The sequence below is a fragment of the Pristiophorus japonicus genome, chromosome 7 (assembly GCF_044704955.1).
Source record: "Pristiophorus japonicus isolate sPriJap1 chromosome 7, sPriJap1.hap1, whole genome shotgun sequence".
Taxonomy (NCBI): Eukaryota; Metazoa; Chordata; class Chondrichthyes; family Pristiophoridae; genus Pristiophorus; species Pristiophorus japonicus.
The window spans coordinates 250,370,326-250,389,050 of NC_091983.1; the positions used below are offsets into that span (position 1 = coordinate 250,370,326).

General features: G+C 49.1%; 1 protein-coding gene across 3 annotated transcripts in view; it reads left to right on the top strand.

Moving 5' to 3' along the window:
- Positions 1-18,725, top strand: part of LOC139267496 (dynein axonemal heavy chain 6-like) — a 729,921-nt gene that overhangs the window by 165,046 nt on the left and 546,150 nt on the right. For all 3 annotated transcript variants that reach the window (XM_070885895.1, XM_070885898.1, XM_070885896.1), the window contains one exon: positions 3,677-3,808. In XM_070885895.1, coding sequence (XP_070741996.1) covers positions 3,677-3,808 — 132 coding nt within the window. The remainder of the gene's footprint in view (positions 1-3,676; positions 3,809-18,725) is intronic.

The window sequence follows — 18,725 nt, forward strand, 5'->3', positions numbered from 1 at the left end:
AGGTGAGGTCCCCACACACTCACACACCTGAGAAGGTGAGGTCCCCCCTCTCACACTCACACACCTGAGAAGGTGACGTCCCCACACACACACACCTGAGAAGGTGAGGTCCCCACACACACACACACACACCTGAAAAGGTGAGGTCCCCACACACTCACACACCTGAAAAGGTGAGGTCCCACACACTCACACACCTGAGAAGGTGAGGTCCCACACACTCACACACCTGAGAAGGTGAGGTCCCCCCTCTCACACTCACACACCTGAGAAGGTGACGTCCCCACACACACACACCTGAGAAGGTGAGGTCCCCACACACACACACACCTGAAAAGGTGAGGTCCCCACACACTCACACACCTGAAAAGGTGAGGTCCCTCACACACACTCACACACCTGAGAAGGTGAGGTCTCCTCTCACACACACACACACCTGAGAAGGTGAGGTCTCCTCTCACACACACACACACCTGAGAAGGTGAGGTCCCCTCACACTCACACACACCTGAGAAGGTGAGGTCCCCTCTCACACACACACACCTGAGAAGGTGAGGTCCCCTCTCCCACTCACAAACCTGAGAAGGTGAGATTTCCACTCACACACCTGAGAAGGTGAGGTCCCCACTCACACACCTGAGAAGGTGACGTCCCCTCACACTCTCACACCTGAGAAGGTGAGGTCCCCTCTCACACACACACACCTGAGAAGGTGAGGTCCCCTCTCCCACTCACAAACCTGAGAAGGTGAGATTTCCACTCACACACCTGAGAAGGTGAGGTCCCCACTCACACACCTGAGAAGGTGACGTCCCCTCACACTCTCACACCTGAGAAGATGAGGTCCCCTCTCACACTCACACACCTGAGAAGGTGAGGTCCCCTCTCACAGTCACACACCTGAGAAGGTGATGCACCCTCTCACACACACACTCACAAAGAAAGTCTCCAGGATCACCGGTCCCAGAAAGACCCCAAGATCACTGGTCGCAGAAAGACCCCCAGATCACTGGTCGCAGAAATACCCCAAGATCACTGGTCCCAGAAATATCCCAAGATCATTGGTCCCAGAAATACCCCAAGATCACCGGTCCCAGCAATACCCCAAGATCAACGGTCCCAGAAATACCCAAAGATCACTGGACCCAGAAATATCCCAAGATCACTGGTCCCAGAAATACCCCAAGATCATTGGTCCCAGAAATATTCCAAGATCACTGGTCCCAGCAATACCCCAAGATCACTGGTCCCAGAAATACTCCCAGATCACTGATCCCAGAAATAACCCAAGAGCACTGGTCCCAGAAATACTCCCAGATCTTTGGTCCCGGAAATACACCCAGATCTCTGGTCCCAGAAATACCCCAAGACCACTGGTCGCAGAAATACCCCAAGATTCACTGGTCCCAGAAATACCTCAAGATCACTGGTCCCAGAAATACTCCAAGATCAACGGTCCCAGAAATACCCAAAGATCACTGGACCCAGAAATATCCCAAGATCACTGGTCCCAGAAATACTCCAAGATCACTGGTCCCAGCAATACCCCAAGACCACTGGTCCCAGAAATACTCCCAGATCACTGGTCCCAGAAATACCCCAAGATCACTGGTCCCAGAAATACTCCCAGATCTTTTGTCCCAGAAATACACCCAGATCTCTGGTCCCAGAAATACCCCAAGACCACTGGTCGCAGAAATACCCCAAGATCACTAGTCCCAGAAATACCCCAAGATCACTGGTCCCAGAAATACCACAAGATCATTGGTCCCAGAAATACCCCAAGATCACTGGTCGCAGAAATACCCCAAGATTCTGGCCCCAGAAATAATCCAAGATCACTGGTCCCAGAAATACCCCAAGATCACTGGTCCCAGAAATACCCCAAGATCACTGGTCCCAGAAATACCCCAAGATCACTGGTCGCAGAAATACTCCCAGATCACTGGTCCCAGAAATACCCGAAGATCACTGGTCCCAGAAAAACCCCAAAATCACTGGTCCCAGAAATACCCCAAGATCACTGGTCCCAGGAACAACCCAAGATCACTGGTCCCAGAAATACCCCAAGATCACTGGTCGCAGAAATACCCCAAGATCACTGGTCCCAGAAATACCCCAAGATCACTGGTCCCAGAAATATCCCAAGATCACTGGCCCCAGAAATACCCCAAGATTCTGGCCCCAGAAATAGTCCAAGATCACTGGTCCCTGAAATACCCCAAGATCACTGGTCCCAGAAATACCCCAAGATCACTGGTCCCAGCAATACCCCAAGATCACTGGTCCCAGCAATACCCCAAGATCACTGGTCCCAGCAATACCCCAAGATCACTGGTCCCAGCAATACCCCAAGATCACTGGTCCCAGCAATACCCCAAGATCACTGGTCCCAGCAATACCCCAAGATCACTGGTCCCAGAAATACCCCAAGATCACTGGTCCCAGGAACAACCCAAGATCACTGGTCCCAGGAACAACCCAAGATCACTGGTCCCAGGAACAACCCAAGATCACTGGTCCCAGCAATACCCCAAGATCATTGGTCCCAGCAATACCCCAAGATCACTGGTCCCAGAAATACCCCAAGATCACTGGTCCCAGGAACAACCCAAGATCACTGGTCCCAGGAACAACCCAAGATCACTGGTCCCAGCAATACCCCAAGATCATTGGTCCCAGCAATACCCCAAGATCACTGGTCCCAGAAATACCCCAAGATCACTGATCCCAGCAATACCCCAAGATCACTGGTCCCAGCAATACCCCAAGATCACTGGTCCCAGGAACAACCCAAGATCACTGGTCCCAAGAACAAGCCAAGATCACTGGTCCCAGCAATACCCCAAGATCACTGGTCCCAGCAATACCCCAAGATCACTGGTCCCAGCAATACCCCAAGATCACTGGTCCCAGAAATACCCCAAGATCACTGGTCCCAGCAATACCCCAAGATCATTGGTCCCAGCAATACCCCAAGATCACTGGTCCCAGCAATACCCCAAGATCACTGGTCCCAGCAATACCCCAAGATCACTGGTCCCAGGAACAACCCAAGATCACTGGTCCCAGGAACAACCCAAGATCACTGGTCCCAGAAATACCCCAAGATCACTGGTCCCAGGAACAACCCAAGATCACTGGTCCCAGGAACAACCCAAGATCACTGGTCCCAGCAATACCCCAAGATCATTGGTCCCAGCAATACAACAATATCACTGGTCCCAGCAATACCCCAAGATCACTGGTCCCAGCAATATCCCAAGATCACTGGTCTCAGCAATACCCCAAGATCACTGGTCCCAGGAACAACCCAAGATCACTGGTCCCAGGAACAACCCAAGATCACTGGTCCCAGCAATACCCCAAGCTCACTGGTCCCAGCAATACCCCAAGATCACTGGTCCCAGCAATACCCCAAGATCACTGGTCCCAGGAACAATCCAAGATCACTGGTCCCAGCAATACCACAAGATCACTGGTCCCAGCAATACCCCAAGATCACTGGTCCCAGCAATATCCCGAGATCACTGGCCCCAGAAATACTACAAGCTTACTGGTCCCAGAAATACCCCAAGCTTACTGGTCCCAGGAACAACCCAAGTCCATCAGTGAGTGAGAAATGCTTCTCAGCTCGGTGCCATCTTTATTTGAAATGTTGCTTTCTGTTTTCTAGGTCTTCTTGAAGTTGACGACTTATTCGAAACACCCCGACTTTAACCCGGAGAGGGTGGGTATGGTGTCCACTGCTTGCCGCTCCCTGTGCCAGTGGGTGTTGGCCCTCGAGCACTATCACCAGGTCCGCAAGGTAGGGAGCAGTGCAGCTGCAGTCTGCTCACTGACACTGGCTGTTGTATGTGCACAGTTGAGTGTGAAGGCAATTGCTGGACAACAGGACTTTAGAACACGTTGGGAACTTGCATGGGGTGCCTGAGAGAAGAGTGAAGGAGGGCTGATGCATACAGTACGGGGAGGGGGGGGTGAGAGTACAGTACAGGGGGTGTGAGAGTACAGTACAGGGGGTGTGAGAGTACAGTACAGGGGGGTGTGAGAGTACAGTACAGGGGGTGTGAGTACAGTACAGGGGGGGTGAGAGTACAGGGGGGTGTGAGAGTACAGTACAGGGGGTGTGAGAGTACAGTACAGGGGGGTGTGAGAGTACAGTACACGGGGGTGTGAGTACAGTACAGGGGGTTGTGAGAGTACAGTACAGGGGGGTGTGAGAGTACAGTACAGGGGGGTGTGAGTACAGTACAGGGGGGTGTGAGAGTACAGTACAGGGGGGGTGAGAGTACAGTACAGGGGGTGTGAGAGTACAGTACAGGGGGTGTGAGAGTACAGTACAGGGGGGGTGTGAGAGTACAGTACAGGGGGGTGTGAGAGTACAGTACAGGGGCGTGTGAGAGTACAGTACAGTGGTGTGAGAGTACAGTACAGGGGGTGTGAGAGTACAGTACAGGGTGTGAGAATACAGTACAGGGGGGTGTGAGAGTACAGTACAGGGGGTGTGAGAGTACAGTACAGGGGAGTGTGAGAGTACAGTACAGGGGGGTGTGAGAGTACAGTACAGGGGAGTGAGTACAGTACGGGGGGGTGTGAGAGTACAGTACAGGGGGGTGTGAGAGTACAGTACAGGGGCTTGTGAGAGTACAGTACAGGGGTGTGAGAGTACAGTACAGGGGTGTGAGAGTAGAGTACAGGGGGGTGTGAGAGTACAGTACAGGGGGGTGTGAGAGTACAGTACAGGGGTGTGAGCGTACAGTACAGGGGGGTGTGAGGGTACAGTATAGGGGGATGTGAGAGTACAGTACAGGGGGTTTGAGAGTACAGGGGAGTGTGAGAGTACAGTACAGGGGGGTGTGAGAGTACAGTACAGGGGAGTGTGAGTACAGTACAGGGGGGTGTGAGAGTACAGTACAGGGGGGTGTGAGAGTACAGTACAGGGGGTGTGAGAGTACAGTACAGGGGGTGTGAGAGTACAGTACAGGGGGGTGTGAGTACAGTACAGGGGCTTGTGAGAGTACAGTACAGGGGTGTGAGAGTACAGTACAGGGGTGTGAGAGTACAGTACAGGGGGGTGTGAGAGTACAGTACAGGGGTGTGAGAGTACGGTACAGGGGGTTGTGAGGGTACAGTATAGGGGGATGTGAGAGTACAGTACAGGGGTGTGAGAGTACAGTACAGGGGGGTGTGAGAGTACAGTACAGGGGGGGTGTGAGAGTACAGTACAGGGGGTGTGAGAGTACAGTACAGGGGGGTGTGAGAGTACAGTACAGGGGCTTGTGAGAGTACAGTACAGAGGTGTGAGAGTACAGTACAGGGGTGTGAGAGTACAGTACAGGGGGGTGTGAGAGTACAGTACAGGGGGGTGTGAGAGTACAGTACAGGGGTGTGAGAGTACAGTACAGGGGGGTGTGAGGGTACAGTATAGGGGGATGTGAGAGTACAGTACAGGGGTGTGAGAGTACAGTACAGGGGGGTGTGAGAGTACAGTACAGGGGGTGTGAGAGTACAGTACAGGGGGGTGTGAGAGTACAGTACAGGGGGGTGTGAGAGTACAGTACAGGGGGTTGTGAGAGTACAGTACAGGGGTGTGTGAGAGTACAGTACAGGGGGGGTGAGAGTACAGTACAGGGGGGTGTGAGAGTACAGTACAGGGGGGTGTGAGAGTACAGTACAGGGGGGTGTGAGAGTACGGTACAGGGGGTGTGAGAGTACAGTACAGGGGGTGTGAGAGTACAGTACAGGGAGGTGTGAGTACAATACAGGGGGGGTGAGAATACAGTACAGGGGGGTGTGAGAGTACGGTACAGGGGGTGTGAGAGTACAGTACAGGGGGGTGTGAGAGTACGGTACAGGGGGTGTGAGAGTACAGTACAGGGGGTGTGAGAGTACAGTACAGGGAGGTGTGAGTACAATACAGGGGGGGGGAGAATACAGTACAGGGGGGTGTGAGAGTACGGTACAGGGGGTGTGAGAGTACAGTACAGGGGGTGTGAGAGTACGGTACAGGGGGTGTGAGAGTACAGTACAGGGAGGTGTGAGTACAGTACAGGGGGTGTGAGAGTACGGTACAGGGGGTGTGAGAGTACAGTACAGGGAGGTGTGAGTACAGTACAGGGGGTGTGAGAGTACGGTACAGGGGGTGTGAGAGTACAGTACAGGGGGTGTGAGAGTACGGTACAGGGGGTGTGAGAGTACAGTACAGGGAGGTGTGAGTACAGTACAGGGGGTGTGAGAGTACGGTACAGGGGGTGTGAGAGTACAGTACAGGGGGTGTGAGAGTACGGTACAGGGGGTGTGAGATTACAGTACAGGGAGGTGTGAGTACAGTACAGGGGGTGTGAGAGTACGGTACAGGGGGTGTGAGAGTACAGTACAGGGAGGTGTGAGTACAGTACAGGGGGTGTGAGAGTACGGTACAGGGGGTGTGAGAGTACAGTACAGGGAGGTGTGAGTACAGTACAGGGGGGGTGAGAGTACAGGGGGATGTGAGATTACAGTACAGGGGGGTGTGAGAGGATAGTACAGGGGGATGTGAGATTACAGTACGGGGGTGGGTGGTTTCGCAGGGTACAGGTTCTGCAGTGGTTATGTTACTGGACTAATAAACCAGAGAACGTGAGTTGAAATGCCACCTGGCCAGTTTGAGAATTTGAATTCTGAATAAAACCTGCACTCAGTAAAAGTGACAATGAAACTGTCGGATTGTCTTAAAAACCCAGCGGGTTCACTAATGTCCTTTCGGTTTGGGCCTATACGTGACTCCAGACCCACACCGACGTGCTTGATTATTAACATTCCTCTGAAGTGACCCATCGAGCGGCTGAGTTGAATGGTGACCGCTGAGTGCCTTTGTCACACGGACTGCTGCGGATTGCGGGAGGGGCCTCTCCAGCGACACCCACGTCCCAGACTACATTAAAAAACTCTCAAATTACGTCTTTGCCCTTAGTGAAAGGAAACATTCAAAATGACTTCACTTCCACCTGCAGTCACTTCAAACTGAAAAAATCTAAACACAAGAGATTGTTTCAGTTTCAATTTCTGTTTCAGTTTATTTTATGGAGAAAATCTTACCGGTATTGAGGAGTGCTTTGGTTCTGTACAGTTCCTAACTATATAACAATCAGCTTTAGCACGTTACAAGGCAAAGAAAGATGTAAGAAGTTAGAAGGCAGAATGTGGAAGGAATCTGAAGGGGAGTTGGGAAAGGGAGAATTTGCTGGGAGCAATACAAGAATGGTTTTCGAGTTCTTTAGCCTCTTGCCTTGCACTTCAGATCTGCCACCTTCAGGTTGCTCAGCATCCTGCCCTTATTCCCGGGAGGTGTGACACACCTCAGTGTTCCAAAGGGAGATAAGTTGGCTTTGCTCTGGGAAAGCCAGTGGAGAAAGGTCTTCATTCTGCAATCACAAAACCTCCTGGAGACCTGGAAATATTGCAGATAAACACAAGCATTGTTCAGACAAGGCAATCTTCTGGTCCTTTATCGGGCCATACAATTTGCTCGCATTTTCGTGCCTTCATACACTTAGCATCCCTAAATACCCAGATTGATTCCTAACTTTTAGAAACCTGCTCCGTGTAGGTGCTCCAGTGTGCTGCGTTGGGCAAGTGAATACACCACTCATCTAAGTCTCAGCAGTTTCAATGCAAGTGTTTGATGTCTGTTTATACTCAATCTGAAGTTTCCCCTTTGACCAGCCTGAAGTAGAATGTCAGTGTCCGTTTGAATCAAGTTCTCAATTTCCCTTATAAACAACTCCAGCCAATGTGCTAAATACCCAAATAAGTGAGTCTAATCCAAGTGCCCAATGTCCCCAATAATCAGCTTGGGTGTGCATATTACGTTCAGTAGTACAGCACAGAAACACGTCAACACAAGCCTTCTCCCACCCCTCTCTATCTCACCCGATGACCATAACCTATTCCTGTCTCTGTGTGCTCCTCTAGTTTCCCCCTTAAATGCATCTATGCTGTTCGCTTCAACTGCTCCCTGTGGTAGCGAGCTCCATGTTCTCATCATTCTCTGGGTAAAGAATTATCCATTGTTTTATGTCAGTTCTGAGATGTCCCTGTGGTTGTTGGTCACTCTGTGGGCTCCACCACAGGGTACGCCAGCATAACAAAGGGTCCTCCATTGTGTGTGCGCAAACTGCAAAGAGCGACATTACAGAAGGTAACCGGGCACTGCAACCATTAGGTGAAGGGACCGAGTGTAATGTATCCAGGTTTGCTGACGATACAAAGCTAGGTGGTACAGTAAGCTCTGAGGAGAACTCAAAGGGTCCGAAATCGCCCCCCCCCCCACCTGATACAGGTCGCCCCTTGAGCGAAATTCTGCTCTTTGTTGTTTTTTTTATTCGGATCCGGAAGTCGCTCTTAATGGGGGCGGTGACTACACGAGAGGGGCGGATACGCAGCGGGGGCAACACCTGAGGGGCGGAGGCGGTGCAGAGTGACCGCCGCGATGACGTCATCACGGTGCCACGTCACCACTTCAAGGGGAGAGCCTTCGCGATTTTAAAACTTCGGCCCACTGGCGCACCAGGGAGGGTTTCGGCCGGGCCAGTGGATACACCGCCGGGAAACCTTGCCAATGTTGGGGAAGTCCAGAACCAGGGGTCACAGTCTGAGGATAAGGGGTAAGCCATTTAGGACCGAGATGAGGAGAAACTTCTTCACCCAGAGAGTGGTGAACCTGTGGAATTCTCCGCCACAGAAAGTAGTTGAGGCCAATTCACTAAATATATTCAAAAGGGAGTTAGATGAAGTCCTTACTACTAGGGGGATCAAGGGTTATGGCGAGAAAGCAGGAAGGGGGTACTGAAGTTTCATGTTCAGCCATGAACTCATTGAATGGCGGTGCAGGCTAGAAGGGCTGAATGGCCTGCTCCTGCACCTATTTTCTATGTTTCTATGTTTCAAAGGGCAATTGGGCTATCAGCGGCCACTCCACTCCGCAGTAGTAACGGGCCTTAAAGGGAGGGGCACTTTCGGCCCTGAAGTGTCTGCGAAGGGATATAGATAGACTAAGTGAGAGGGCAGTAAGGTGTACAATCAGAGAATCATCGAAATTTACAGCACAGAGGGAGGCCATTCATTGTGTCCGTGCCGCCGACAAAGAGCTATCCAGCCTAATCCCACGTTCTAGCTCTTGGTCCGTAGACCTGTAGGTTACGGCACTTCAAGTGCACATCCAAGTACTTTTTAAATGCTATGAGGTTTTCTGCCTCTACCACCCTTTCAGGTAGTGAGTTCCAGACCCCCACCAACCTCTGGGTGAAAGCATTTCTCCTCAAATCCCCTCTAAACCTCCTACCACTTACTTTAAATCTATGCCCCTGGTTATTCTAAGGGGAATAGGTCCTTCCTATCCACCCGATGCCCCTCATAATTTTATACACCTCAATTCGGTCTCCTCATCCTCCTCTGTTCCAAAGAAAACAACACCAGCCTATCCAATCTTTCCTCATAGCTAAAATTCACCAGGCCAGGCAATATCCTCGTAAATCTCCTCTGTACCCTCTCTAATGCAATCACATCTTTCCTGTAATGTGGTGACCAGAACTGCACACAGTACTCCAGTTGTGGCCTAACTAGTGTTTTATACAGTTCAAGCATAACCTCCCTGCTCTATTATTCTATGCCTCAGCTTCTCAGTGTCCTACCATTTAATGTGTAATCCCTTGCCTTGTTGGCCCTCCCCAAATGCATTACCTCACACATCTTCGGATTGAATTCCATTTGCCACTGTTCTGCCCACCTGACCAGTTCAATGATATCTTCCTGCAGTCTACAGCTTTCTTCTTCACTATCAACCACACTGCCGATTTATGTATCATATGCAAATGTCTTAATCAAACCCCCTACATTCAAGTCCAAATCATTGATATATACCACAAAAAGCAAGGGACCTAGAACTGAGCCCTAGCCTTCCAGTCACAAAACACCCATTAACCATTACCCTTTGCTTCCTGCCTCTGAGCCAATTTTGGATCCAACTTGTCACTTTGCCCTGGATCCCATGGTCTTTTACTTTCATGACCAGTCTGCCATGTGGGATCTTAGCAAAAGCCTTGCTAAAATCCATATACACTACATCATACACACTGCCCTCATCGACTATCCTGGTTATCTCCTCAAAGTTAGTCAGACATGACCTTCTCTTAACAATGTGGGAAAATGTGAGGTTATTCACTTTGGAAGGAAGAATAGAAAAACAGAATATTTTTTAAATGGTGAGGAACGTTTAAATGTTGGTGTTCAGAGAGATTTGGGTATCCTCGTGCAAGAAACACCGGAAGCTAGCATGCAGATACAGCAAGCAATAAGGAAGGTAAGTGGTCTGTTGGCCTATATTGCAAGTGGGTTGGAGTATAAGAGTAAGGAAGTCTTGCTACAATTGTACAGGGCCCTGGTGAGACCACACCAGGAGTATTGTGCACAGTTTTAGTCTCCTTATCTAAGGAAGCATATACTTGCCTTGGAGGCGGTGCAACGAAGGTTCACTAGACTGATTCCTGGGATGAGAGGGGCTGCCCTAAGATGTGAGATTGTGTAGACTGGGCCTATACGCTCTGGAGTTTAGAAGAATGAGCGGTGATGTCATTGAAACATACAAGATTCTGAAGAAGTAGATGCTGAGAGGTTGTTTCCCCGGGCTGGAGAGTCTCGAACCAGGGGCACAGTCTCAGGATAAGGGGTCGGTCATTTAACACAGAGATGAGAAGGGATTTCCTCACTCAGAGGGTTGTGAATCTTTGGAATTCTCTGCCCCAGACGGTTGTGGATGCTGAGTCTCTGAGTGTATTCAAGGCTTAGATAAATTTTTGTACTCTAGGGGAATCGAGGGATATGGGGATCGGGCGGGAAAGTGAGTTGAGGTCGATGATCGGCCATGATCTCATTGAATGGCGGAGCAGGCTCGAGGGGCTGTGTGTCCTACTCCTGTTCCTATTTCTTATGTTCTTATGACCCCTAACAAGGCAATGGTCCGCATCACATATTGCAGCAGTGTACGATAGTAAAATCCTAATGACGGGAATCTCAGTGTGATTTGTTTAAATTAAGTAATGCTCATCGAACTGACTTTTTGTTCCCAAGCCCTGGCATAGAAACATAGGAACAGGAGGCAGCTATTCATCCTCTCGAGCCTGTTCTGCCATTCAATTATATCATGTCTCATCTGTATCTTAACTCTATCTACCCGCCTTGCTTCCGTACCATTAACACTCTTACCGAAGAAAAATCTATCAATCTCAATGAAATATTCAATCGACCCCCCCATCCCCAACAGCTTTTTGGGGGAGAGAGTTCCAGATTTCCACTCCCCTTTGTGTGAACAAGTGCTTCCTGACATCAGAGATTTGATCGAGGTGTTCAAAATCATGAGGAGTCTGGACAGAGTAGATAGAGAGAAACTGTTCCCATTGGTGGAAGGGTCGCGAACCAGAGGTCACAGATTTAAGGTGATTGGCAGAAGAACCAAAGGCAACATAACAAAAAACGTCTTTTACACAGCGAGTGGTTAGGGTCTGGAATGCACTGCCTGAAAGGGTGGTGGAGGCAGATACACTCATGGCTTTCAAAAGGGAGTTGGATAAGTAGCTGAAGAAAAACATTTGCAGAGCTATGGGGAAAGGGCGGGCGAGTGGGACTAGCGAAGGTGCTCTTGCAGAGAAGCGGCATGGGCTCGACGGGCTGAATGGCCTTCTGTGCTGTAACCGTTCTATGATTACCCCTGAACAGCCTAGCTCTAATTCCAAGGTCTACAGGGCTGTAGCAATACCCACCTCCTGTATGGCTCAGAGGCATGGACGATGTACAGAAGACACCTCAAGTCACTGGAGATATATCACCAACGATGTCTCCGCAAGATCCTGCAAATCCCCTGGGAGGACAGTATCCTCGCCCAGGCTAACATCGCCGGCATTGAAGCACTGACCACACTCGATCAGCTTCGCTGGGCAGGCCAGATAGTTCACATGCCAGACACGAGGCTCCCTAAGCAATTGCTCTATGCGAAGCTCCTTCACGGCAAACGAGCCATAGGTGGGCAGCGGAAACATTACAAGGACACCCTCAAAGCCTCCCTGGTAAAGTGCGACATCCCCACTGACATCTGGGAGTCCCTGGCCAAATACCGCCCTAAGTGGAGAAAGTGCATTTGGGTGGGCGTTGAACTCATGAGGTCAGGTGCAGGCAGCGGAAGGAGCATGTGGTAAACCAGTCCCACCTCCCTCTTCCCCTGACGAATGTCTGTACCACCTGTAACAGTGTTTGTCGCTCTTGTATTGGACTGTTCAGCCACCAAAGGACTCAGTGGAAGCAAGTCTTCCTCGATTCTGAGGGACTGCCTATGATGATGATGACGACATAAGAACATAAATAGGAGCAGGAGTAGACTATTCGGCCCTTCAAGCCTGCTCCGCCATTCAATAGATCATGGCTATTTTTCTAGCTCAACTCCACCTCCCCACACTATCCCCATATCGCTTGATTTCCTTAATATCCAAAAATCTAGCAATCTATGTCATCAATGGACTAGAGGGTAGCTAATGTAACACCACTTTTTAAGAAAGGAGGGAGAGAGAAAACGGGGAATTATAGACCGGTTAGTCTGACATCAGTAGTGGGGAAAATGTTGGAATCAATTATTAAAGATGAAATAGCAATGCATTTGGAAAGCAGTGACAGGACCGGTCCAAGTCAGTATGGACTTATGAAAGGGAAATCATGCTTGACAAATCTTCTAGAATTTTTTGAGGATGTAACTAGTAGAGTGGACAAGGGAGAACCAATGGATGTGGTGTATTTGGACTTTCAAGAAGCTTTTGACAAGGTCCCACACAAGAGATTGGTGTGCAAAATTAAAGCACATGTTATTGGGGGTAATGTACTGACGTGGATAGAGAACTGGTTGGCAGACAGGAAGCAGAGTGTCAGGATAAACGGGTCCTTTTCAGAATGGCAGGTAGTGACTAGTGGGGTGCCGCAGGGCTCAGTGCTGGGACCCCAACTATTTACAATATACATCAATGATTTAGATGAAGGAATTGAGTGTAATATCTCCAAGTTTGCAGATGACACTAAGCTGGGTGGCGATGTGAGCTGTGAGGAGGACGCTAAGAGGCTGCAGGGTGACTTGGATAGTTTAGGTGAGTGGTCAAATGCATAGCAGATGCAGTAAAATGTGGATAAATGTGAGGTTATCCATTTTGGTGGCAAAAACATGATGGCAGAATATTATCTGAATGGTGGCAGATTAGGAAAAGGGGAGGTGCAACGAGACCTGGGAGTCATGGTTCATCAGTCATTGAAAGTTTGGCATGCAGGTACAGCAGGCGGTGAAGGCGGCAAATGGTATGTTGGCCTTCATAGCGAGGGGATTTGAGTATAGGAGCAGGGAGGTCTTACTGCAGTTGTACAGGGCCTTGGTGAAGCCTCACCTGGAATATTGTGTTCAGTTTTGGTCTCCTAATCTGAGGAAGGAGGGTTCTTGCTATTGAGGGAGTGCAGCGAAGGTTCACCAGACTGATTCCCGGGATGGCAGGACTGACATATAAGGAGACTGGATCGACTGGGCCTGTATTCACTGGAGTTTAGAAAGATGAGAGGGGATCTCATAGAAACGTATAAGATTCTGATGTACTGGACAGGTTAGATACAAGAAGAATGTTCCCGATGTTGGGGAAGTCCAGAACCAGAGGTCACAGTCTAAGGATGCAGGATAAGTCATTTAGGACCGAGATGAGGAGAAACTTCTTCACTCAGAGAGTTGTTAACCTGTGGGATTCTCCATCGCAGAGAGTTGTTGATGCCAGTTTGTTTCATATATTCAAGAGGGAGTTCGATATGGCCCTGATGGCTAAAGGGATAGAAACATAGAAAATAGGTGCAGGAGTAGGCTGTTCGGCCCTTCGAGTCTGCACCACCATTCAATAAGATCATGGCTGATTATTCTCTCAGTACCCCTTTCCTGCTTTCTCTTCATACCCCTTGATCCCTTTCGCCGTAAGGGACATATCTAACTCCCTCTTGAATATATCCAGTGAACTGGCATCAACAACTCTCTGCGACAGGGAATTCCACACGTTAACAACTCTCTGAGTGAAGAAGTTTCTCCTCATCTCAGTCCTAAATGGCCTAACCCTTATCCTAAGACTGTGTCCCCTGGTTCTGGACTTCCCCAACATCGGGAACATTCTTCCTGCATCTAACCTGTCCGGTCCAGTAAGAATTTTATATGTTTCTATGAGATCCCCTCATCCTTCTAAACTCCAATGTATAAAGGCTCAGTCGATCCAGTCTCTCCTCATATGTCAGTCCAGCCATCCCGGGAATCAGTCTGGTGAACCTTCGCTGCACTCCCTCAATAGCAAGAACGTCCTTCCTCAGATTAGGAGACCAAAACTGAACATAATATTCCAGGTGAGGCTTCACCAAGGCCCTGTACAACTGCAGTAAGACCTCCCTGCTCCTATACTCAAATCCCCTAGCTATGAAGGCCAACATACCATTTGCCTTCTTCACCACCTGCTGTAGCTGCATGCCAACTTTCAATGACTGATGAACCATGACACCCAGGTCTCGCTGCACCTCCCTTTTTCCTAGTCTGCCGCCATTCAGGTAATATTCTGCCTTTGTGTTTTTGCCACCAAAGTGGATAACCTCACATTTATCCACATTATACTGCATCTGCCATGCATTTGCCCACTCATCTAACCTGTCCAAGTCACCCTGCAGCCTCTTAGTGTCCTCCTCATAGCTCACACCGCCACCCAGTTTCGTGTCATATGCAAACTTGGAGATATTACACTCAATTCCTTCATCCAAATCATTAATGTATATTGTAAAGAGCTGGGGTCCCAGCACTGAGCCCTGAGACACTCCACTAGTCACTGTCTGCCATTCTGAAAAGGACCCGTTTACCCGACTCTCTGCTTCCTGTCTGTCAACCAGTTCTCTATCCACGTCAGTACATTACCCCCATTACCATGTGCTTTGATTTTACACAGCAATCTCTTGTGTGAGACTTTGTCAAAAGCCTTTTGAAGGTCCAAATACACCACATCCCCACTGGTTCTCCCTTGTCCACTACTAGTTACATCCACAAAAAATTCCAGAACATTTGTCAAGCATGATTTTCCTTTCATAAATCCATGTTGACTTGGACCGATCTTGTCACTGCTTTCCAAATGCATTGCTATTTCATCCTTAATAATTGATTCCAACATTTTCCCCACTACTGATGTCAGGCTAACCATCTATAATTACCCGTTTTCTCTCTCCCTCCTTTTTTAAAAAGTGGTGTTACATTAGCTACCCCCCAGTCCATAGGAACTGATCGAGAGTCAATAGACTGTTGGAAAATGATCACTAATGCATCCACTATTTCTAGGGCCACTTCCTTAAGTACTCTGGGATGCAGACTATCAGGCCCCGGGGACTTATCGGCCTTCAATCCCATCAATTTCTCTTAACACAGTTTCCCGCCTGATAAGGATATCCTTCGGTTCCTCCTTCTCACTAGACCCTCGGTCCCCTAGTACTTCCGGAAGATTATTTGTGTCTTCCTTCGTGAAGACAGAACCAAAGTATTTGTTCAATTGGTCTGCCGTTTCTTTGTTCCCCATTATAAATTCATCTGAATCCGACTGCAAGGGACCTACGTTTGTCTTCACTAATCTTTTTCTCTTCACATATCTATAGAAGCTTTTGCCGTCAGTTTTTATGTTCCCGGCAAGCTTCCTCTCATACTCTATTTTCCCACTCCTAATTAAACCCTTTGTCCTCCTCTGCTGAATTCTAAATTTCTCCCAGTCCTCAGGTTTGCTGCTTTTTCTGGCCAATTTAAATGCCTCTTGCTTGGATTTAACACTATCCCTAATTTCCCTTGTTAGCCACAGTTGAGCCACCTTCCCCGTTATATTTTTACTCCAGACAGGGATGTGCAATTGTTGAAGTTCATCCATGTGATCTTTAAATGTTTGCCATTGCCTATCCACCGTCAACCCTTTAAGTATCAATTGACAGTCTATTCTAGCCAATTCACGCCTCATACCGTCGAAGTTACCTTTCCTTAAGTTCAGGACCCTCATTTCTGAATTAGCTGTGTCACTCTCCATCTTAGTAAAGATTTCTACTGTATTATGGTCACTCGTCCCCAAGAGGCCTCACACAACAAGATTGCTAATTAATCCTTTCTCATTACACATGAATGGGTATGGAGAGAAATCAGGAAAGGGGTACTGAGTGAATGATCAGACATGATCTTATTGAATGGTGGTGTAGGCTTGAAGGGCCGAATGGCCTACTCCTGCACCTATTTTCTATGTTTCTATGAATATACTCAACAACTGAGCATCCACAGCCCTCTGGGGTAGAGAATTCCAAAGATTCACCACCATGTCTCAAAGGTCGGAAGCAAAGGGTAATGGTTGATGGATGTTTTTGTGACTGGAAGGATGTTCCCAGTGGGGTTCCGCAGGGCTCAGCACTGGCTCCCTTGCTTTTTGTGGTATATATTTGAATGACTACGCGGGAGATGGAAGTGGAGGGAGGGAGTGTCACGGCCATTGACGACTTATTCTTGGCTTTGCTGAGCTGCAGTGAGTCGTCGGAGCCCGGCACTTTGAAAGCTTCCCCTGGATATACATGGCCTCAAAGGGTTCGAGCCCTCTCTTCCCCTCTTATCCCATAGGTATTGGCTGTGGACACAGGCTGCCCTCGCGTATTTTGCTCAAATGGTCAAGAATCGTCAGTATGTGAACCCAGTCAGGGAGTGTCAGCTGATGAGGGAGAAGGAGGTATGGGCAGGGAGTCTTGCCGAGCCAGATCCTGTCCTTCCCCGCCTACAAGCTCATTTTCCAGAAGGTGTCACTGGACAATGATTAGAAACTGGAACCCTGGCTCCGTCCCCCCCTCCCTGGCCAGGAGGTGCAAAGACCAATTGACGTACCCCTATTACTGTCACTGGAATAGACCCTCCCCCACACGCATGTGCTGATGGATCAGCAATTGAAGCCTTTTCAACACGTGAAAGATTTGATCAGTTTCTTGCCCAAAGTCAGAGTGTGAGAATCACTTGTAGAGATGCTGCATGGGAAGGGTTCTCAGCCTGTGTGGGTGAACACATTGCTCCTGCAGGAGGGTCGAGAGTGGAATGGTTCCTTCACTCTGTGGATGTACTCGTGTATCATGTTCACATGGTCTTGTTGAAAATGTTGCACCTCCACAGTTTCTCACCCATGTGGAAACACTGAAGGTGGGAGAGGTTGGAGACACTCTCTGAAATTTCTCACGAGAACCACTGATCACCTGTGGATAATCATTATCGACAACTCTCTAACACTGTGCAGTTGGGGCACTTTGGTGCCTGGCCCAATGTGCCGGTGGATCGTGAAAGAATACGTCAATCCTGGCAGTCGCAGGACCAGAATGTATTTTGCCTCGTAGATTCGCCAGTGTATTGCGATGCAAGCAATTGGTGAAGCCGCTCTACCAGAGTGACAGAGAAAGGTTTTCGAGATTGTGTGAGTGTGCTGGTGCTTCAGGCAGCACAGAGAACAGAAACCTCTGTTGCAAATCCTCACACCTGAACAGTCTCCAGTCTGTGCGGCTGAGCTGCTGTTGCAGAAGGTGCTGACAGAGTGAAAGTTTTGTCACAAACTTCAAACACAAAAGGTTTCTCCCCTGTGTGAATACGGCGGTGTGACCAGAGATTCGATGACTGTGTAAAGGGTTTGTCACAAACATAGAAACATAGAAAATTGGTGCAGGAGTAGGCCATTTGACCCTTCGAGCCTGCATCACCATTCAATAAGATCATGGCTGATCATTCCCTCAGTACCCCTTTCCTGCTTTCTCTCCATACCACTTGATCCCTTTAGCCATAAGGGCCACATCTAACTCCCTTTTGAATATATCCAATGAACTGACCTCAACAACTCTCTGTGGTAGAGAATTCCACAGGTTCACCACTCTCTGGGTGAAGAAGTTTCTCCTCATCTCGGTCCTAAATGGCTTACCCCTTATCCTTAGACTGTGACCCCTGGTTCTGGACTTCCCCAACATCGGGAACATTCTTCCTGCATCTAACCTGTCCAATCCCGTCAGAATTTTATATGGTTCTATGAGATCCCCTCTCATCCTTCTAAATTCCAGTGAATATAAGCCTCGTTGATCCAGTCTTTCTTCATATGTCAGTCCTTACATCCCGGGAATCAGTCTGGTGAACCTTCGCTGCACTCCCTCGCATTCGAACGGCTTTTTCCCTGTGTGTGTGCGCTGGTGCGCCGCAGGCTGGAAGAATTCAAGGAAGCTTTCTCACACATTTCACATGGGAATAGTTTCTCCCCTGTGTGAATACGTTGGTGTACCCACAGGCTCGACAATGGTGCAAAGCTTTTGTCACAAACTTCACATCGGAATGGTTTCTCCTGTGTGGGTGCGTCGGTCATCCGCAAGGCAATCATTATTATCATAGGCTGTCCCTCGTATCGAGGATGACTTGCTTCCACGCAAAAAAAAGGACGAGTTCCCAGGTGCTTCAATGAAGAACCCGAGCTACATCCTGAAGTGGTGGAAGATGCCTGTGGGTGGATTGTTTTAACGTGTGGTGGCCTTTGCACACCAGCCACCACACGGGCTTGACAGAGCGAGGTCTTGGTCCAGTGGCAAGGGTTAACCAGGACTAACTGGAGACCAGCTCTGCTGCA